The 23,558-nt window shown below is 39.5% G+C and overlaps 2 protein-coding genes across 2 annotated transcripts in view; one reads left to right on the forward strand and one right to left on the reverse strand.

Moving 5' to 3' along the window:
* The window catches only part of LOC308099243 (uncharacterized protein), a 355,975-nt gene that overhangs the window by 212,535 nt on the left and 119,882 nt on the right, over window positions 1-23,558 (reverse strand). The gene's annotated exons all lie outside the window — the stretch shown is intronic.
* tspan34b (tetraspanin 34b) lies at window positions 3,444-12,164 on the forward strand. The gene is made up of 8 exons (XM_080447937.1): window positions 3,444-3,669; window positions 6,684-6,759; window positions 7,223-7,438; window positions 8,679-8,753; window positions 9,177-9,284; window positions 9,413-9,556; window positions 10,343-10,432; window positions 11,623-12,164. Exons 2-8 carry the CDS (start codon window positions 6,700-6,702, stop codon window positions 11,677-11,679), a joined length of 750 nt encoding a protein of 249 aa, XP_080304063.1. The 5' UTR covers window positions 3,444-3,669; window positions 6,684-6,699; the 3' UTR covers window positions 11,680-12,164.

Below are 23,558 nucleotides of genomic sequence, written 5' to 3' on the forward strand. Positions count from 1 at the left end.
AACCCTATCATCTCTATTCTGGGGTGAATATTCTGTGAAAATGGCAGTTCTACAAGCTCGCAACGCGTCGCAATGCGACCAGTCAGCCTGTAGATTGCTATTTTCGTCAAACAGATTTGATGTAGAGGGACAAAAGGTGCGGATCTATAGGCTATAGAGCCCTGAGGGACCCAGGTCAGCGGCAGAATGTTTTCCAAAATGCCATGAGTCTAACATTTTATTTTATTTTCTATTAATAGATAAATATATAACGTTTACAGGAACAACAGCTGATAAGCATAATGCAAATTAGATATTCTAACATGTAGCCCGAAGTAGTGTTCAGTAACAGGGGTCTCCCTGTCTCTCCAGCTCTTTAATAAACAGAAAATACATTTTCAGGTAGGTGACAAAATATCAGCCAATCAGGAGAGAGTACCCATTTTTGTAGTGTTCCAGTTCCAATTTTGTCTGCTCGTTTCTTTGAGTCATCACTTACAAGCTGTATCCTGACTGAGTTCTCTATCCTTATTGGATCAAATTAGTATCCCGACCTGAAAATGCTTTTTCTGTTTAATAAAGAGCTGGATAGAGATGGAGACTCCTGTTACTGAACAAACACTATAGCAATGAGTACTATCAGAATATAGAGCTATTTATCGTACTCTTAAGAAAATTACTTACCCTACCTTTAATTAGCCTACTTTTAATTTCCATCAAGTAGCCTACTTTTCATTTCCATCAGTCTTGTACTCTCTCTCCCTCCACAAGCGTACGAAGACGAGCCTCTCTCCAAAATTAAGCATGAGAATTGTGATTGTGTGTGTGTGTGACAGAGAGAGGCTGGATGTGTATGGAATAAGAATGACAATTCAAATTATAGATTTCAGTTAAGATCTTTTCAAATCTGTGGCCTGATGCATATCAATTTGGGTGTTCTTGCATCTTACTCAGAAATCAAATCTTAATAGTTTCCTTTCAGTGGATATTAGTGGATACATCTTCTACATCATAGAAGGGATAGTAACTGAACAGTTATCTGAACACTTCTCTCTGTCCCTTCTTGAACAAAAATGGTTGTTTTGTTATTGTGTTAATGATTTTATTTGTTCAAGATAAATAAAGATCAAATCAATAACACTTCAACCAGCTTTAAATTGAGCTATGAGTTTATGACGATCGTAATTACAGTAAGAGTGACACTTCTGAAGACAATTCAGTAGAGGTCGTTTTACTGGATGAAATGTAATTAGAAATGCAATTTCAAATGAAATGTAATGTTTGCATTGTATGTTTGCTCCGCCCGACCACAGTCAACTAAGTATGTATAGGATTTAAGTGGTTAAAAGTTGTGGTCATTTGTTTGAAGAGAAGGTAGGCCTATTAGCTTTTGATAGAAGTGTCGTTCGCAGGCATCATTTCTTCTTATTTAGTAGTTTTCTAGCAGATACTAAATCTATTATTTATCATTGAACATGTCTCATCGTGTTCTCTCTCTCTCACTCAGGATGCCATTGTTGTTGATGGTGTTCAGAGAACCATGAGGACGTTTCTATTCTAAGTATACAATATCTACAACTACCTCTCCACATTGTTCTATAAAGATATGTGATCATTTAACTCAATCAGTTATTATCTCTCCCCCTCTCACTCAGAAACTGATTGCTTTGTTTGAGGAGGGGAGGTTTGCTATCCATTGGTGAGGAGTTCACTAGGCTACATTTTGACCTCATCGTGTCAATGATGTCATCAATGCTCAGAGCAGCACTGTGTCTCTGTTTTCGTTGAGCATTCAAAGGCCTTTCCTACTGTTGATCTGTTGATGCTGACTGAAGGCCAAGCACGTCAGTTCTCTTTTAAATTCATAATCGCGAAGCAATCGTCCCTCCAAGCTATGGGATACGCTATGGACCTGCACTAGCCAATGACAGACATGTACAGTACGTCATGCTGCTGCATTAGCACAAATGTATACCCCGCCCCCATACAGTCTCAACTCATGACAGCAAGTAAAGTTTCGATTTGTCTAAATTGTAAAACTATGTTTTACAATTTGTCCTACAGTATATGCGGAACTAATCCCAGATGAGTTGCAATTGCAGTGTCAATTTAGGGCATGCATGGTGCCCAGTGTGGGCCAGCAAAAACCTAGCATAGCAAAAATCTGACACGTCAAATCACAACCTTTTATTGAATGGTATGTGTGATGTTTCACACTCATGCTCAACCCCAAAACAGTATCATCGCATGCCCCAGATAGAGAGAGGTAGACAATGTGTATTAAGGAGAGAGAGAGGAAGACAGAGACGATGTACAACTGGTAATCAGGTGTTGTGCTACATTGGCCATAGGTAGAAATTGAACTGCAATACCTACATCACTGTTATTACTGGGGCATGCCTCCTGGCAGAGAGATTTTATTAGTGTGTTACTGATTATCATACTATTTCACTAGTAATCATTCTAAGGGCTTCCTTGTATTCCAGGTGATTTCCGTTCCAGTTGTTACACAGTGTTCTGTCATCTGCATGAAAAGGTTGTGAAAGTTTAATATGTTCTCTGTCACGCTGTACAGTATAATATGAGGTCAAAGTCCAAACCAACAATGACGTACAATGACATACTTATTGTTGCTGACAACCCAGTTTCTGATCTGTTCAGCTTAACGGCTGTTGTGATTTCAGTATACGTGTATGTGTGTGTGTGTGTGTGTGTATGTGTGTGTGTGTGTGTGTGTGTGTGTGTGTGTGTGTGTGTGTGTGTGTGTGTGTGTGTGTGTGTGTGTGTGTGTGAGGGGAGATGGGGGGGGGTGGATTTAAATTCAATCCAATTCAATTCAAATGAGCTTTATTGGCATGAGAAAACATTTCAATCAATTCACACGTTGATACAAAGGCTGTGTGTGTGTGTGTGTGTGTGTGTGTGTGTGTGTGTGTGTGTGTGTGTGTGTGTGTGTGTGTGTGTGTGCGTGTGCGTGCGTGTGTGCGTGCGCGCGCATGTGTGTACGTGTGTGAGCATTGCCTTGTAATGTTTTTTTTGCACCATTTTTGCACAATACCATTTGTATTTGCACCATCTCTAAATTCTCACCTCGATACAAAGATGCTCTGTGTGTGCGTGTAAGTGTGTGTGTGTGTGTGTGTGTGTGTGTGTGTGTGTGTGTGTGTGTGTGTGTGTGTGTGTGTGTGTGTGTGTGTGTGTGTGTGTGTGTGCGTGCGTGCGTGCGTGCGTGCGTGCGTGCGTGCGTGCGTGCGTGCGTGCGTGCGTGCGTGCGTGCGTGCGTGTGTGTGTGGTGCCTTCTTTCCCCTCAGGTGGGTATGGCTCTGTTCTGGAGCCATGGTGAGCTGAACAACTTGGCTTCATAGGTCACGCCCACCTGTTCCTCTCATCCTGCCCCTCCCCTCACTTACAGTATAACAAACTGGCAGCCTTAAAATAAGACCAGAAAGCTGACAAGAGAAAAACCCATTCACACTCATCTCCCAGAGTGAGCAGCGGGGAGAGAGAGACACCAAGAGTTTTTAGAGGACACAGGAAAAACAGCTACAGGGAGCCTCAGCAGTCTACTCCTGTTGACACTCGCCCTGCACAAGCAGCAGCCTCCATCATCTGAGTGAAGACTAACTGAACTCAAACATCCCTCCTCACCCTCTGACCACCTTACTTTTTGGAACTTCTCATCTGAAAAAGGTACAGTACTGAACAGATTTAGAAGGGCTCACTTGACTTGAACTGGGACTTACTAATTCAAAGCCATCACCAAGAAGTAGCATGTTCATTTGCGAGTGTTGTGGTGTTGTTGTTGTAGGCAAATGCTTATTTCCCAGTGAAATCAGGTGCCGTGGCAACATAGGGAGAGATCCCACAATGATCCTTTGTGTCCCTCCTGAGATCTTGGCTCCAGCCACCAATTATTCCCCTCAATGGCATCCTTTGAGATTTGTCTCATGTTTTGATGGAAGTTGGGTCAGTCCGAAAGGACATTTAGAGGCTTTGTCGCTTTGTGTGTGTTATTAATTCAATGTTATTTACCTTGTTTTTCAAACTTGCAATTATTGCATGTCTCAGAGAAACATTTGCTGTCTTAGAGATGAGCAATGTTGTTCAAAATTACGAATGTAATTAAGTTACGTCATCTAATAACAGCATCTTCAAACAACTATGAATGAATATGGTCATTATTTTCCAAAACATGTATAAGAAAAAAAAGGTATACTGAGAACAAGATTTAAAAGCTTATACAGGAGGTTACAAAACAACACACTGAAAACATCAAGCATTTTAATGTTTTGTTTTCTGAACACTAAATGACACATAGCAGTATGAGATCAAGTATTCTAAACTGGAATGTCGGGTAATTCAATCATATAACAACACAAATATTGATAAATAAAATAATACCTGTGCTCAATTATCTAATTACAGCCTTCATCAACACAAAACAAATGTTCAAATGCTCACAGGTGGTTCAGTGGTGTATTATAACATAATTTGAATTTTATAAGGTGTGCTAATTTGCATTAAAGCTCCAGACACACGCAATCTTTCATATTCCTTTTTAAATATGTAATTTAGGATGAGGAAGTGACAGTAACTGCCATCATTAATATCAGTTTGTAATAGGTGCTTTTCAGGCTAATCTATGTAAGTGGATTATGGGTCTACTTGCAGGTTGCTAGGAAATGATGTTTGTCATTTGCATGTGACTCTAGTCTAGCCTGTTAATAAATCACCGGGCTGACTACTCAATGTTAGAGTAAAATACCTGCTGAAAAATGACCATAAGGAAGTGGCAAATACTGTGGGAAGATAACGAAGAGAAGAGCGATTTCCCTCAAGTCTCATTATGTTTCCAAGGACACCCTGTCCTCTGGCCCCACATGTATGATTAACTTGATGTTAGCCAGCTTTACTCTGACATTATGACATCCTCTTGTTAATTGCACTCAAAAGCCACTTCCTGTATTTCAGAACTGAACATACTGGTATGAGTGAATATTTGGGGAATGTTGTAATAACATTTCTACTATCATCATACCTTATAAGACTGACTAAAAAGGCAAGCACAATGTGCAGTATGAATGTGAAGTCAGAGCCATCCCAATCCATCCTCACAACGCGACCCGTTGCAATACACAATAGGGTTATTTGCTTGGTCATTGTTGTTTGGAATAACAATTTGCTTGTTTTGTCACAGTAGACAAAGGGCACTGTTTTCCATTTTGGAGGACTATACGTGCGTGCAAACATGCGCACCCACGCGCGCGCGCACACACACACACACACACACACACACACACACACACACACACACACACACACACACACACACACACACACACACACGCTCACAAACAGACTTCAACATAGTGAGGAACAAGGTGTAACAAAATCAAATGGTTTATAAAACAAAGTATGGTGTTATGACGCATTTACACAAACAACAGGTGCAAGTCATAAACCTGCAATAGCTACCCGTGTGTGCGTGTGTGCGTGCATGCGTGCGTGTGTTTGTTTTCCTACTGTACATGAGTGTTAGCAGAGGTAGTTAATTGCAGATTGCATCGTAATCTGCCCCTGATTGCTGCTGAAGGACTATATAATTCTACTAAAACTACTGTCCTGACACTGTTGGGGGAAATGTGTTGGCTAGCCGGCCATGGAGTTCTGTATGGAAATGGAGACTCCCGAGCCTTTGTTTTGGTCCTCTTGATGTGATCTGTGACAATAGTTTATAGACCTACCCAATCAAGAAACACCTTCTTTACCCCTTTAATGAATCAGTAATGTTTTCAAGTCTGATGAAAGTAAGTCAAGCTGTTACAAAAGCTATATTTTGCCAGGGTTGGTCTGTAACCTGCGAGGTTCTTTCGTTCGCCTATTTGGATACCACTAACCCCTCCTTTTATTTGTTTAGTTATCCATTTTCATGAAAATGCTGTGGCCTAGCTTATTTGCCTGTGTGTGTGACTTAATTCTAAAACAAACAAACCACTCACCCAGGACACAGAGAGAGAGGTGGACTGCATAAAGCAAATGTCACCAGAGGGGAAGAGAAAAAGCAAGGGCACTCTCATGACTGTTTGAGAACTATAAGTGTGTGAGGTGAAAAGGGGTATAGGAGAGCTTGGGAAAGTGGCAGGTGCTTTGTTCCCCCACCTCTCCACTGTCTTGACAAAGTGCATGTTTTACAAAGTCCCCATACAGCATCTTTATTACATGGGCCTCACTCTGTTAATTTGTGACTTCATCTGGAGCCCAGCGTGACGTACTGAACAAAACCTGCCAAGAAACAACTAAATTGACAGCAAGTTCACACTCTTATACAAGGTCTTATATAAGGTGACTGATAGCCTGCTGTTTACACATATCACTTAATGTCAAATGTTGGTTAAAATGGCTGCTGTTGATATGAGAAAATGTTTATTAAGGACAGATCCTGGGGTGTGTATAAGACTTGAAAATTAAATGATGTGCCTTATAAAAGTATTGGGATAAAATACACAGTAAAAGTAAAAGTGTTCATTTCCATTTGGTTAAATTTGTACTCAGAGTGAAATTAACACTTAGGATTTTACAGTGTAGACTATAACAATGCTTTAAACGAATATTGTTTTCAGTTTAGTAACTCACAGCTCTGCTCTCTGATAGTTTGACCAATGTCACACTTAAAAGAAACACCACATTTTCTCTTTGTTTTATAGGTAGAGCCAGCTTCAGATGATGGCGTGCTTTGCATTCCTCAAAGCCATGATGTTTGCCTTCAATGGCATTATCTTTGTAAGTGTGCAACATTTGGGTGTCAAACTAATTCATAATAATGATGGTGCAGTCGTGGTTGCCATAAAAACGTGTCATATAGGCTTCTTATGACGATGTACACATTAAGTGAGTTGAACTGTGGAAAGATTGTGGTAATATGCAACCGCACCACAAAGATGTACTTTTCTGTGAACAGACAATTAGTTTATGACGCAGAAATGAGTGGAACATTTTACATTGCCTATACTGACTAAAATGTAAGAGAGGTTATAACGGTTTGCAAGATAAGAATTATGATCTGCATGTGGATACACAAAGTCCAGAAGACCTGCTGTATTTCTTTGAAAATACAACTGAATACTGACAGTGACTTTGCAGCTTTAGAGAGCAATTTATCTCTTCCTCATTGAGGAATACATTTCTCCACCTTCTTCACCTCATCTGCCTCTTCCCTCCTATTTCCCCCATTGTGTACCCCCAGGTGGCAGGTGCTGCCATCCTGGGTGTGGGTATCTGGGTGAAGGTGGACAGTAGCTCCATCCTCGGCTTCCTGGATCAAATCGACGATGCGCCGTCAGAAATCAATCAGATCCTGAACGTGGGCTACCTGCTGATCGCTGTGGGAGCCGTCCTGCTCATTATTGGCTTCCTGGGCTGTTGTGGAGCTATTAAAGAAAGCAGGTGTATGCTGCTCATGGTAGGATGCCTCATATTAACCCATTGATACCTGGAACGCATCTGTGTCACTTTAGATTTCTTTGGCTATTCAAAAATAGCAGATATACAAGCTCATAGCGCGGCACCGAGTGCCGCGCTATGAGCTTGTAGATCTGCTATTTTTGAAAAATCGTGAAATTTGTTTTTTCAATTTTTTTTCAAAAAACTTAGGATTTAGAAAACATTTTTAAGAATCGCCTCAGGTCTTAATGGGTTAATAGTTTGTTTCATTAATTAATTAATTAATTAAATAAAGGAAATTCATATAGCACTTTTCAAAGCGTGGAGTTACCAAAGTGACTCTGAACAAGATGCAATCGTATGAGAGCAAGATGAAAAATAATAAGGTACAAATATGGTTAAAAACATATAAGTCAATCAAAGCAGTGAGTCAATAAAAGTTTATGTAATTAAAAACACAAATAAGAATGACAAAGCAAGGATTTGAACATTTGTCTTTCTATTTTGTTTGCTGTTCCAAAGTTGAGGGGCAACAGAGGCCACGTCAAGAATCGACAAGGTTTTATTGGTCACTAAGAACGTATACAAGTACAAGCAGCTAAATGTTGTTGGGACTTGTTCCAAAAGAAATTGTCAGTCAACATACCTTTCCTCTATGACCGTACTGCTGGTATGAAGTTCAAAGTTCAAAAAGGAAATAAAAGCTTAACATTCTCTTAGAAGTACTGTATGAGAAGAGGTTAGATCTTAGAGATCACACAGTTGATGAAAACAGGATATGACAACTTGTTCCTCAAAAGATAGGGCCTAGTCAAAACTTACTCCGAGGTTTCTGGCCAAAGGTTTAAGAAGAAACTAAGCAGCTCGGGGGATTATGAATGTTATCTTTTGCATCATGAACTTTTACTTAAAATAGTAGATCCCATGGATTGTTGACTTTAAAAGAATAATCTACGCCTAGGCATGTGCAAAATTGTATTCCCTAGACAGAATTTGTGTGATTGTTTAATCTTGATTGTACAGCCAGATCACTTACCTTGCACTTACCTGATTTCAACTCTACTTTGTATGGCATGATGAACCAAGGGTGCTACACAAAGTAGGGTTGGACTGTTAAGTCAATTGCTATGAACATCTTAATATAGATAGAGGGTCCTGTTGTTGAGGGGAGTGTGTTACATCTGTATTAACCATACATTGTGTTCTATGGTATTCTTAAAGTCATGCTTTTTCACTCTTCTTCCTTATCTTGCCCCTAGTTCTTTGTCATAGTGTTGGTGGTGTTCATAGCAGAGGTGGCTGGAGCAGTGATAGTCCTGGTTTTCAAACCATTGGTAAGTCATTAGACCGGCATCCCCAAACATTTCCATGCCAAGAAGCCCTAAATAGCTTTGTAATGCTGTGACCGTGATCTATTTTTGTTTAGAAACTTTTTTAAAAAATATTTTGAAGAATTTTGACAATAATTACACTGAAAATGGTTAAACTGGCACAATAATCTTATGAAATTATTTTAATATTTAATATTTTATATTTTATATTTTATATTTACACACACACACACACACACACACACACACACACACACACACACACACACACACACACACACACACACACACACACACACACACACACACACACACACACACACACACACACACTTTTGTTTTGTTTGTTTCTTTGAAAAGTGAACATTATAACACAGCATACTCACAACTGGATTCAAAAACAGAATTCTGCACTTTACATTTCAGGCAGAGGATTTGCTTAAAACGCTGGGAGAACAAGTAGTGAAGAGCATCAAAAAAGATTATGGGAGCAGTCCAGACGTCACACAGCTCTGGAATTCAACTATGGACTCGGTACTGTTACGCTATACAAATTATTAAATTACTGTGATATAACTTAACCTGACATTTACTTTTCACTCAGTACATCATGTTGGCTTCAGTGCTTTGTTGAAAATAAATTGTCTTTATGCCCCTTTTAGCTAAAGTGCTGTGGATTCTACAACTACACAGACTTCGTCGGTTCTCCATTTTACAACAGCAACGCACAAACCTTCCCAGTGCAGTGTTGCCCAAACATGAATGACGTTTGTAACTCAGAACTGGCTGACAGTGCATTAAACACGGTATGACCTCTAACACTAGTTTCGCGTAGCCAGACTATTCTCCGCTGATGTGTCTAGGGAAATCTGAATTCAATGTATGGGCTTGAACTATGGAGAATACCAGCACTAACAAACCTACGCCTGATGCTTTGAAAACCAGTCTTGATACCGTCCCAATATGAGGGACCGCCATAAAGTCTTTCCTTTGGTTCTGTGATATTGTTATTTTTTATATTTCAGATTTTTTTTACCACACAGTCTTAGCCCATTATCTGAATTTAGATGATACCAGACGTATTAGTAGGAGATCTCTGATCATCTGGCTACACGAGACTACTCTGACACTAATTACTCTATCTAGAGTGCAACATGGCAAATGATCATTAAATGATCTTTTCATTCCATTGATTTGCCTTTTTTAAAAGACCTTCAACCTCCAGGGGTCTATACTTGATCCCCTCCTTTTTTCCCTTTACACCAAATCTCTTTGCCGAAAATAGCCGATCTACAAGTGTCACAACATGGTGTGTTTGTGAGCTTGTAGATCTGCTATTTTCACTGAATGTTTGCTTAAATTGGCACCGAATGGCCGCCTATTATGACATGTCTACGCTAGGGTTTTTTAACCAGCTTAAAAAGAGTGAATCAAAAACTGCGCGAAGTGAGTTTGGATGGAGTTTCTCACCACTTTTATCCCATGTCTCTGTATTTGCAAACAGTAGCCTGCAGAACCCAGTGTTTGATACAAAACCATTTGGGATTAATTGATGGCCATTCGATTATAGTAACTGGTGTTTATTTCCTCAGACACTTGGCTGCTTCCCGAGGTTAAAACAACTGATCGATGAGAACACAGTAGTTGTTGCTGCAGTGGCCCTGGGAATTGCAGCTCTGGAGGTAGGACACCTACTGACTACTTTGGACATGTTCACGTCTCTCTGAAGTACCCTCTAGTACTTTGTTTGTAAACAATGTATAATGTTTCATATAGCCCAGTGGTTCTCAAACTATTTAATTTCAAGGACCCCCATAACCTGAGAGTGACCACCATAACCTGAGAGTGTACAAATGGAACCAAATGGACCCTTACGGGTCCATTTGGTTCCATTCGTACACACTCCATTTGTACACTCTCAGAGTTACAGACATGTGAGGGTCCATTTGTACACTCTCAGAGTTACAGACATGTGAGGGTCCATTTGTACACTCTCAGAGTTACAGACATGTGAGGGTCCATTTGTACACTCTCAGAGTTACAGACATGTGAGGGTCCATTTGTACACTCTCAGAGTTACGGACGTGTGAGGGTCCATTTGTACACTCTCAGAGTTACGGACGTGTGAGGGTCCATTTGTACACTCTCAGAGTTACGGACGTGTGAGGGTCCATTTGTACACTCTCAGAGTTACGGACGTGTGAGGGTCCATTTGTACACTCTCAGAGTTACAGACGTGTGAGGGTCCATTTGTACACTCTCAGAGTTACAGACATGTGAGGGTCCATTTGTACACTCTCAGAGTTACAGACATGTGAGGGTCCATTTGTACACTCTCAGAGTTACGGACGTGTGAGGGTCCATTTGTACACTCTCAGAGTTACAGACATGTGAGGGTCCATTTGTACACTCTCAGAGTTACGGACGTGTGAGGGTCCATTTGTACACTCTCAGAGTTACAGACGTGTGAGGGTCCATTTGTACACTCTCAGAGTTACAGACGTGTGAGGGTCCATTTGTACACTCTCAGAGTTACAGACATGTGAGGGTCCATTTGTACACTCTCAGAGTTACAGACCTGTGAGGGTCCATTTGTAAACTCTCAGAGTTACAGACATGTGAGGGTCCATTTGTAAACTCAGAGTTACAGACATGGGATCGTCCATTTGGAATCCCATCAAGGAACCCAGAGGGTCCTTGGACCACTCTTTGAGAACCACTCATATAGCCTATCATTATCAGGTCATGTTCTTTATTTCTTTACCAGTGTGATTATTTCTTCCCTGGTTAATTACTTGAATACATACCTGTACATACACACATTCTTACTCTTTATTCTATATAATGCTTAATGTTTATATCCTGTCCCCAGGTGTGTGCCATGATCGTCTCCTTGACTCTGTACTGCCAAATAGGATCAAAGGGGTAACACAACTGGAGAGGAATTACGATTCTTTAGAAGCATGCATGTACCTAATTGACACTGGAGGGCCGGAAGAGGACTTTTATTATGAAGAAGATTATTGTTAGGCTATTGGACTAGGACACTTAATATCAAAACACGTGCAATCATCAAAAATGATAAACACAATAATTCTATTTTTTATTGAAGTATTGCCAAGAGATGCCTTTGAATGTACATATTTATTTCTTGAGGTAGGAAGACGACGTACCCTACACAGAATAGCCATTCCATCTTTATTTCACAGAATCTCATTTCAATGGTCTTGCAATTATATAAGCTACACTATAACACATGCAGGTAACGAGTCATTACATGACATACAGTTGCTTTCATTGTGATATATATGGAAGCACTGAAGCAAGGATTAATGGTGGAGAGAGCGATTCCTGTTGGAGCAGTCTGCAAATAGCCGTTAAGATTTACACATTGTATGTACAGTATGCTGTATCATGACTACATTTTTTAAATAAAGTCAGGTGTATTTCTCTAGACCAAGTGTATTTTTGTGCTGCCTAGTGCAGTGGTTTCTGGATCAGGGCCCACTTGAAAATCTCAAAAGCGTTTGCGGCCCACTCATCTGACCACTTAACACAATTGGCTGCCATGTTAAAGGGCAAGACCACTTTGGTAGAGGTTTGGGTTGTGTATTTACCTTGCCATGATGTAACTCCAAATGTGGACAAGAAATCAAAAATAATTGCTCCATTGATTAGAAATTGATAATTCTAAATGTGCTCCTCATTGACTTACATTACATTACATTACATTACAGTCATTTAGCAGACGCTTTTATCCAAAGCGACTTACAATAAGTGTATTCAACATAGGTAGGGAACGAAAACTACTAATCACCAGAAGTCTTTAGTGCATTTTCTGCAAAAACAAGCAACCAAGAGTATACCTAGCGCTAAGGTAAAAGTGCAATATATCAGCTACCTATTTCCTTAAACAGATGAGACAAAATAGCTAAATCAAATGAGCATGAGCTAAAACAAATAAGTGTATCGACTAAACAAGATCCAATAAACAATCCAATAATCCAATAAACAATACAGCAATAGAAAACAAGCGTTCGTACAACTAGTTAACAACAAGTAGGTCAGGCAGAGAGGAAGGGTAGTGTTTCCTGAAGAGGTGGGTTTTCAGCCTGCGGCTTACATTGTACAGACTTACATTGTACAGACTTACATTGTACGGTAAAACAGCTCTCAAAGTCACTCTATAAGCACGTAAACGAACACGAACAAAGCTGATTCAGACAATATAGAACATCACCAAACCCAGTACTGTTTGTTCTTTTAATAAAAATGTTAACTTCCTGCTGATTTTACTATTTGAAGATCCGGATCCGGATCCACGAATCTAGTCCAGGTTTTCTTCTTAATAAAAATAGCAAAATCAACAGGAAATTTACATTTTTATTTAAAAAGAAAACAGTACTGGGTTTGGTGATGTTCTAAATTGTCTGAATCAACTTTGTTTGCGTTTGTTTATGTGCTAAAAGAGTGAATTTGAGAGCTGTTTTACTGTACAATGTAAGTCAATGAGGGGCATATTTTGAATGATCAATTTCTAATCAATGGAGCAATTATTTTTGATTTCTCGTCCACCTTTGGAGTTACATCATGGCAAGGTAACTACACAACCCAAACCTCTACCAAAGTGGTCTTGCCCTTTAAGTGGTGGGCCACGTGCATTTTCAGAGCATGTTTATTTTAATCACCAATCGATTGTCTTCCAGCTTGGATGAATGGAACTAACGTAGTATACTTTGAATTCCTACTTAGTGATATCTCAATGAAAACTCACTTTTCAAGGTTTTAAGGAAAAAATCACACCCTGTGTGAAGTGGGCGGTGTCTTGCTAGCTAATCACAATACTGAATGGAGTCAACCAATCATGTACAAAAAATAAATACATTTATTGAAACACTCTTTATGATGGAAGAAACCATAACTTTAAAAAAACGAAGTTATGGTTTCTTATATAGGGCTATGCACATGTGTCATGTGACACTGGCCAATCACAGTCCTGAATAGACTGTGATTGGCCAATCACGGTGCAGGGTTTGTTGTACAAATATCCAAACCTTTTTGTACATTTTTGGCCAATCACAGCGCAGGATTAGTTGTACAAATATCCAAACCTCACTTATAGGGGCGGTTTCACCGCCCAAAAATACCATGACATTTGTTGTGTAACTTTTTTAGATGTTATATTATCATTAAAATTGTAGTGTTTTGCCAATTATTTGGGACCAGAACCAGCTGGAGGTGCCACCGTCCCTCTGGGCTATGGGATAGTCTAAATCATCAGAGGGGTTCTGTGTATAGAAAACTTCCATCAATGTCCATTGTCCTGTGACCATAAATACTACTACTGTATCATACAATACTGGACCGGAACGAGTGGTCTGAACTCTGAAGTAGTCTACTCTACGGTTATCATTTTGGGAGTCAGTCAAAGCAACACACAGCTAGCTGTTCTCTTACTTTTGCTGCCAAATATTACAACAAATAAGTAACAAACAAATATATTGTTACTATCCTGAATATGATCAATATTCTCTAAATAGTGCACTGGTGATATCCTCAGTCTGTGCGTCTGCATTTCTTTGTCACAGAAAACAATATCGCGTCCCGACTCTAATCTCACAAACCACTGGACCGATCAGTTCCAAATTTCTTGTGCAAGGAAGTAAATACCCACAATATTTTTCACATACTGTTTTTGAAACATTATCTTTTATAGGCCTACTGGGAGTCAATGGAGGTCGGATTGGGCTAAAACTTTGCCCAAATATAGAGATGACGTATACATCATCATACTACTGACGTCATAGTATAGATGACCAAGGTCATAGGCTATATGAAGTCCGAGATCCACATGGAAGCCACGCCGTTATTAGGCCTGTCTTGTTAGGTTAGACCCAATTTGAGCCAACAAGAATGGACACAACACTGTGTCTGTGATGCAGAACATAATAGGGACACCAGCAGTGGTGTAAAGTAACTAAGTACATTTACTCAGGTACTGTAGGCCTACTTAAGTACAACTTTGAGGTATTTTTTACTTTCTTCAGTATTTCCAATTTTCAATACTTTTACTTCTACTTCTACATCTGTTGTACTTTTTACTCCCCTACAATTATTTGACAGCTTTAGTTATTACTAGTTACTTTGCAGATTTAGATTATTATCACAAAACAATAACATACATGAACCACTTCAGCCCTATATTCAGCCATTTGAAAATAGCCGATCTACAAGCTCGAATGCGACGCATTGTGAGCTTGTAGATCTTCTATTTTCAAAAGATGTTTATACATTTTCAACGTGTGAACTGCTTTTGGTACTTTAAAGGTATCATGACATTCATGTTTACACCACATTCAGAGTCTTTGTCCTGGTCCTTCAAACGTGTACAAAAAGTTTTAACTGAAAATTCCACTCCAGTGATTCACTGTAGGTGTTTTTGTCTCACATTTCTAAAGCCTTTTCAACTGCAATGAAAAAAGAAATCTTTGCCTGCGGGTGTCGCTGGTGAGGGATTTTGCCTGTCAATCATCGCCTCTGCTCCGCCCCCCCCAAAGGAAAGGATAGGGAAGGGGAGGGGCGAGGAGGAGAGTGGGCAGGATTAATCGACTGTGACCTCACTGTCGAAGGGCCAAGCTCAGATTACTTTTCAGCCTAATTATTCAGAAAACCCCAGACCACAGAAAATCCACTGAATGTTCAAAGTTCAGATTTTTTGGGTGTAATTGAGGTCATAAAACCCCCAAAAAAACATTAAAAAAATCATGGCAAGGTAACTACACAACCCAAACCTCTACCAAAGTGGTCTTGCCCTTTAAGTGGTGGGCCACGTGCATTTTCAGAGCATGTTTATTTTAATCACCAATCGATTGTCTTCCAGCTTGGATGAATGGAACTAACGTAGTATACTTTGAATTCCTACTTAGTGATATCTCAATGAAAACTCACTTTTCAAGGTTTTAAGGAAAAAATCACACCCTGTGTGAAGTGGGCGGTGTCTTGCTAGCTAATCACAATACTGAATGGAGTCAACCAATCATGTACAAAAAATAAATACATTTATTGAAACACTCTTTATGATGGAAGAAACCATAACTTTAAAAAAACGAAGTTATGGTTTCTTATATAGGGCTATGCACATGTGTCATGTGACACTGGCCAATCACAGTCCTGAATAGACTGTGATTGGCCAATCACGGTGCAGGGTTTGTTGTACAAATATCCAAACCTTTTTGTACATTTTTGGCCAATCACAGCGCAGGATTAGTTGTACAAATATCCAAACCTCACTTATAGGGGCGGTTTCACCGCCCAAAAATACCATGACATTTGTTGTGTAACTTTTTTAGATGTTATATTATCATTAAAATTGTAGTGTTTTGCCAATTATTTGGGACCAGAACCAGCTGGAGGTGCCACCGTCCCTCTGGGCTATGGGATAGTCTAAATCATCAGAGGGGTTCTGTGTATAGAAAACTTCCATCAATGTCCATTGTCCTGTGACCATAAATACTACTACTGTATCATACAATACTGGACCGGAACGAGTGGTCTGAACTCTGAAGTAGTCTACTCTACGGTTATCATTTTGGGAGTCAGTCAAAGCAACACACAGCTAGCTGTTCTCTTACTTTTGCTGCCAAATATTACAACAAATAAGTAACAAACAAATATATTGTTACTATCCTGAATATGATCAATATTCTCTAAATAGTGCACTGGTGATATCCTCAGTCTGTGCGTCTGCATTTCTTTGTCACAGAAAACAATATCGCGTCCCGACTCTAATCTCACAAACCACTGGACCGATCAGTTCCAAATTTCTTGTGCAAGGAAGTAAATACCCACAATATTTTTCACATACTGTTTTTGAAACATTATCTTTTATAGGCCTACTGGGAGTCAATGGAGGTCGGATTGGGCTAAAACTTTGCCCAAATATAGAGATGACGTATACATCATCATACTACTGACGTCATAGTATAGATGACCAAGGTCATAGGCTATATGAAGTCCGAGATCCACATGGAAGCCACGCCGTTATTAGGCCTGTCTTGTTAGGTTAGACCCAATTTGAGCCAACAAGAATGGACACAACACTGTGTCTGTGATGCAGAACATAATAGGGACACCAGCAGTGGTGTAAAGTAACTAAGTACATTTACTCAGGTACTGTAGGCCTACTTAAGTACAACTTTGAGGTATTTTTTACTTTCTTCAGTATTTCCAATTTTCAATACTTTTACTTCTACTTCTACATCTGTTGTACTTTTTACTCCCCTACAATTATTTGACAGCTTTAGTTATTACTAGTTACTTTGCAGATTTAGATTATTATCACAAAACAATAACATACATGAACCACTTCAGCCCTATATTCAGCCATTTGAAAATAGCCGATCTACAAGCTCGAATGCGACGCATTGTGAGCTTGTAGATCTTCTATTTTCAAAAGATGTTTATACATTTTCAACGTGTGAACTGCTTTTGGTACTTTAAAGGTATCATGACATTCATGTTTACACCACATTCAGAGTCTTTGTCCTGGTCCTTCAAACGTGTACAAAAAGTTTTAACTGAAAATTCCACTCCAGTGATTCACTGTAGGTGTTTTTGTCTCACATTTCTAAAGCCTTTTCAACTGCAATGAAAAAAGAAATCTTTGCCTGCGGGTGTCGCTGGTGAGGGATTTTGCCTGTCAATCATCGCCTCTGCTCCGCCCCCCCCAAAGGAAAGGATAGGGAAGGGGAGGGGCGAGGAGGAGAGTGGGCAGGATTAATCGACTGTGACCTCACTGTCGAAGGGCCAAGCTCAGATTACTTTTCAGCCTAATTATTCAGAAAACCCCAGACCACAGAAAATCCACTGAATGTTCAAAGTTCAGATTTTTTGGGTGTAATTGAGGTCATAAAACCCCCAAAAAAACATTAAAAAAATCATGGCAAGGTAACTACACAACCCAAACCTCTACCAAAGTGGTCTTGCCCTTTAAGTGGTGGGCCACGTGCATTTTCAGAGCATGTTTATTTTAATCACCAATCGATTGTCTTCCAGCTTGGATGAATGGAACTAACGTAGTATACTTTAAATTCCTACTTAGTGATATCTCAATGAAAACTCACTTTTCAAGGTTTTAAGGAAAAAATCACACCCTGTGTGAAGTGGGCGGTGTCTTGCTAGCTAATCACAATACTGAATGGAGTCAACCAATCATGTACAAAAAATAAATACATTTATTGAAACACTCTTTATGATGGAAGAAACCATAACTTTAAAAAAACGAAGTTATGGTTTCTTATATAGGGCTATGCACATGTGTCATGTGACACTGGCCAATCACAGTCCTGAATAGACTGTGATTGGCCAATCACGGTGCAGGGTTTGTTGTACAAATATCCAAACCTTTTTGTACATTTTTGGCCAATCACAGCGCAGGATTAGTTGTACAAATATCCAAACCTCACTTATAGGGGCGGTTTCACCGCCCAAAAATACCATGACATTTGTTGTGTAACTTTTTTAGATGTTATATTATCATTAAAATTGTAGTGTTTTGCCAATTATTTGGGACCAGAACCAGCTGGAGGTGCCACCGTCCCTCTGGGCTATGGGATAGTCTAAATCATCAGAGGGGTTCTGTGTATAGAAAACTTCCATCAATGTCCATTGTCCTGTGACCATAAATACTACTACTGTATCATACAATACTGGACCGGAACGAGTGGTCTGAACTCTGAAGTAGTCTACTCTACGGTTATCATTTTGGGAGTCAGTCAAAGCAACACACAGCTAGCTGTTCTCTTACTTTTGCTGCCAAATATTACAACAAATAAGTAACAAACAAATATATTGTTACTATCCTGAATATGATCAATATTCTCTAAATAGTGCACTGGTGATATCCTCAGTCTGTGCGTCTGCATTTCTTTGTCACAGAAAACAATATCGCGTCCCGACTCTAATCTCACAAACCACTGGACCGATCAGTTCCAAATTTCTTGTGCAAGGAAGTAAATACCCACAATATTTTTCACATACTGTTTTTGAAACATTATCTTTTATAGGCCTACTGGGAGTCAATGGAGGTCGGATTGGGCTAAAACTTTGCCCAAATATAGAGATGACGTATACATCATCATACTACTGACGTCATAGTATAGATGACCAAGGTCATAGGCTATATGAAGTCCGAGATCCACATGGAAGCCACGCCGTTATTTGGCCTGTCTTGTTAGGTTAGACCCAATTTGAGCCAACAAGAATGGACACAACACTGTGTCTGTGATGCAGAACATAATAGGGACACCAGCAGTGGTGTAAAGTAACTAAGTACATTTACACAGGTACTGTAGGCCTACTTAAGTACAACTTTGAGGTATTTTTTACTTTCTTCAGTATTTCCAATTTTCAATACTTTTACTTCTACTTCTACATCTATTGTACTTTTTACTCCCCTACAATTATTTGACAGCTTTAGTTATTACTAGTTACTTTGCAGATTTAGATTATTATCACAAAACAATAACATACATGAACCACTTCAGCCCTATATTCAGCCATTTGAAAATAGCCGATCTACAAGCTCGAATGCGACGCATTGTGAGCTTGTAGATCTTCTATTTTCAAAAGATGTTTATACATTTTCAACGTGTGAACTGCTTTTGGTACTTTAAGTACATTTTGATGCCAATACTTTTTTTATTCTTTTACTGAAGTACATTTTGAATACTGGAATTGTACTTATAACAGAGTATTTCTACATAGCAGTATTGATACTTTTAATCAAGTAAAACATGTGAGTACATGACTGGACGTCAGTGCAGCTGTCGGAGGCCAGACTTATGATGTACAGCGAGCGGGCAGCTGTGACGCACCAACTTGGGAGAGTCATCAGCACTGTGATGTCAGGCGTGTCCAGAAAAACAACTTCAACTTTATTATAGAGATAATGTGTGGATGTGTTGTTTGTGACGTTGCCCTCTGGTCGGTCTATTTAAGCTGTGAAGATTCGTTTACACGTCCACTTCATTAGTAGGACCAGTAGTATAATAGAAGATAGGGGAGGAGACACAATGAGATCGAGAGAGAAACAAACAAATATATGCCCGAACATGAGGGTTTGGAATCTTCTCATCGTTTTCTCCATCATTTTACTCCAAAGTAAAAGCTTTGGCGTGGGCACTGTGGCAGATGTCATTGATGTACACCAGGTGGAGCGTCTGGTGGAGATGCTGACATCTAGGGAGTGCAAAGACCTCCTGTGGGCCCTCTCCCACGAGGAGGAGAACATATTTGAGCGTTTGGACCGACTGTCACCAGAGAAAAACATACTCAATACAAGCAAAGGCAATACAAGTCAAAGGTCGATACAGTCAATTCAAGTCAGGAGAGATGCCACTGATGCTGCAGAGAGGGAGGACATATTCCGGCATTTAGACCACCTGTCACCGGAGAGAAACAAGCTAGACCTCAACCCCCGCGTCATGAGAATTACTACTGATCCTGCAGACAAGGAGCGTCAGTGCCGGGATGCTCTGACAGACTTTATTCAGAAGAAGAAGAAGCTGACCTTCATTGACCGGCTTTCCCGTGCCTTGCAACAAATCGGCAGGACAGACATTGCCGTGGAGGTGGGGAAGAACATCAACCAGGACAGAATCTTGAGTCTGAAGCATCATGTAGAAGACTACAATAAAAGTTCCAAACCTTTTAATTCCCCAGTGGTCAAATCAGGTATAAAGAACCGTGATGGTACAGGCCCGCAGGCCCTGAGAAGAGAATTAAGGGATCTGACATGGTCCGATCTGGATCTGATCATAGAACGGGTTCCGGCCCCTCAGAGGAGACTGCTGGACATTCTGTGGCCTTTGGTCTATGGCGTCCAGCTGTGCTTCGGGGGAGCCTCACTGATTGGCATTTCTACCCTCTTCATCATCCACATCTTCTGTAGAGAATCCAGATAATGTCTGGGGTTATAATGTTCAGGGGATTCCAAATAAGGACAGAGACAGTTAATCTAGCCAGCAATACAAAATATGATATATTCACAATCATAATTGTCCTTTGGCAACACAACTCTCAAATCTAATGGCAGTAAAGCCTATTGAATTGAACTGAACTGAATTAAATGCAATTCAATTGAAAGAGACAGAGAGAGGGGAGAGAGAGAGAAGACAGACCTTTCCCTTCACTGCATTTGCACCCGTAGTGAGAGCTGAACTTAATTACAACAATGTGTTGTTACAACAATTGTTCTAAATTGCAAACTGATGTTGGCTTTGGAGGAAATGAAACAGACCTGGCTTAAAAAACCTGATGGAAATAGAGAAGATTGACGATGTGGAGGAAATGAGGAGGGAGGAGAGGAACAAATTGTAGTAGAGATTCCAACTGCTTAGCCCAGTGGTTTTCAACCTTTTCTGGATCACGGCCAGTGTTCGTGGCCCACCCATCTGTAAGTTATGATGGGCCACCCACCCATCTGTTAGTGTTTTACTGATTTAGTCTGGTTTCAGATCAACGCTCGCTGAGTACATCTCAGTCCATGAAACGTTATAGATGTGCGTTTTCTTGTCTACAACAGTACATAACCACTTAACCTGGTATCCCTATGTTGGACAGGGCATTATAGGCCAACATTTTCTCTTTCTATCCCATATAGTTGATCTACAAGCTCACTTATAGATCCACTATTTTGGAAATGGGGCTTAAGTGGTAACTTACTATTTTTTTCCTCACCCTGCCATGACACTTCTGTAAGAGATGGATGATACTCAAGAAGAGCACAAAATAGACAAATCAGCTCTCAGCAGAAAACTCAGAAAGGTGAAATATTATAGTTTATGTGGCCAGTCTATGACATCAGTACTATGATGTCAGTCATCTCTATATTTGGGCAAAGTTTCAGGTCCAATTCAACCTCCATTGATTTCCATGATACAAAGAAAGTTTTAATTAATAATAGGTGGTGATGATGATAGTCGGTTTGGATCTAGTGATAAGTCTTGGAGTCTGGAATGTGATGACGGTCTACATGGTAACAGTTACACTATCCATCACAGTGAAAAGTAAACTGTCCTCTGTCCCTCTGTTTGTAACAGAGTAGGAGTGCATCTGGACTGGCCTGCCAGCGCTCTGTCTGTCTAGACTAGAGTCTCTTCTGACACACAGACAGTCAGACACTCCTGAACTCCTGAATTTATTTCATATTTTTTATTTTCATTTAGAGTAACTTTCTAATGATGTTGACTTTGTCGAAAGCGTATTAAAGATTTAATTTGTTATGTAATAATAATAAAAAAGTTGTCCTCCTCTTGTTTTTGTAAATACATTTCAAAATACATTTATTTCAGTGAGTGATGTCATAACAAATAACAATATAGTGACAAATAGTATCATGTAATATATAAACATGTAAAAAAGGAAAGGAAAATGAAAAAAAAACACACTTTTGTTTTTATGGTCCACCTCTCCCTCTTCGAAGACAACTTTATTTTTTATTATTACACCCAAATTGAATCATTATATATATATATATATATATATATATATATATATATATATATACTACAGCAACTGTAACAAAACAATTTATGTTCAAAGAGTCTTGCCAGTACAGTGGGTACAAGGTTAGGTTTAAAAACAAATTACAACACTGCCCTCACGTGATTGTACAAGGAACTGCAGGGTGCGTAGTTTAGACACAGTAATAGACATAGAAATATTCGAATGTGTGAGAAACCTATTTTTTTTAATGGTTGCATTGCAAAAATATTTTTATGTTAGGCTACATTTTCTAAATCAATAGCAGATAGTTAGCAGATAGCCTTTGTTTGTGTACTGACTGTGCACTCACAGACTGTAATTACAGCATTTATCCACATGGTGTCAGATGATCCCTTGTTTCTGTGGTCGGGGGGGGGGATTGTTCATCTGCAATTCTGAAGTTCCTTGTTAGTTCTGAATTTTCTGGTTGTTATTTAAGTTCCCTGTGTCCAATCAGTCATTGTGGTCTGCAAAGATAACCTAATAGGCCTAATTGTTTTGAATTAAATGTCAGTTACTTGAAAAGAACAAGAAATAATAATGGTGACTCTTGGTCTGTTCATTGCAATTAATTTCAATGTTTTTGTTCGAGGTTTGAGTACTTTCTAAATGTAGAATACAATACTTCTAAGTTCTATGGGAACATTGGACTGAATTTACTGTACTACTGTACTTACAGCCTCCTTAACAGTGTGACAAAAAGACCAAAATAATCAGAATAATAGCAAAATAGGCAAGGGGGGGAAATCAGAGCTGTTATTTTTGAAAACCTGCATGCTCTTGATCAGTCAATGGTCACTGATTCACTGGTTTGAGTAAATAGTTAAATATTCTATGGATAGCTACTCTTCACTGGCATGAAATAATGGGAGAGCTCAGTTCAGGTTCCATAAAAGCTTTGTAGGTCTTTGCGAAACTCCTTTCATGAGTATTTACCTTTAGGGTTCTCCTTATTTGTTCTTATCAGGTCAGAAGGTGTGTACATGTGTGACAGAGACAGCGAAGGTCGAGGCCCCTCATTTAAAGTTGCTCTAAGTGATATATTTTATTTTAAAGCTCTTAAAGTAAACAGAAGATACATTTTCAGGTTGAGATACCAAATTCACGAGGGAACTCATTTTTGTCGCATTCCTAAGTCAATAATTTGATGACTGGGTCATCATCGGTCAGTAGGATACTCAGTAGGAGACTCTTTGATTCTCCTAACGAAGACTTCATGGGGTGTGTAATTGATAGCAAATAAGTCATTTTTGGGGTGAAAAA

The sequence above is a fragment of the Gymnoscopelus braueri genome, assembly GCF_963280865.1.
Source record: "Gymnoscopelus braueri genome assembly, chromosome: 13".
Classification (NCBI taxonomy): Eukaryota; Metazoa; Chordata; class Actinopteri; order Myctophiformes; family Myctophidae; genus Gymnoscopelus; species Gymnoscopelus braueri.

Bases quoted from the DNA above. Each gene is read 5' to 3' on its own strand.
- tspan34b (XM_080447937.1), top strand. From the start codon at position 6,700: ATGATGGCGTGCTTTGCATTCCTCAAAGCCATGATGTTTGCCTTCAAT. The intron at 8,754-9,176 runs GTAAGTCATTAG...TTTACATTTCAG, and splicing joins TCCTGGTTTTCAAACCATTG to GCAGAGGATTTGCTTAAAAC. The intron at 9,557-10,342 runs GTATGACCTCTA...TTATTTCCTCAG, and splicing joins CTGACAGTGCATTAAACACG to ACACTTGGCTGCTTCCCGAG.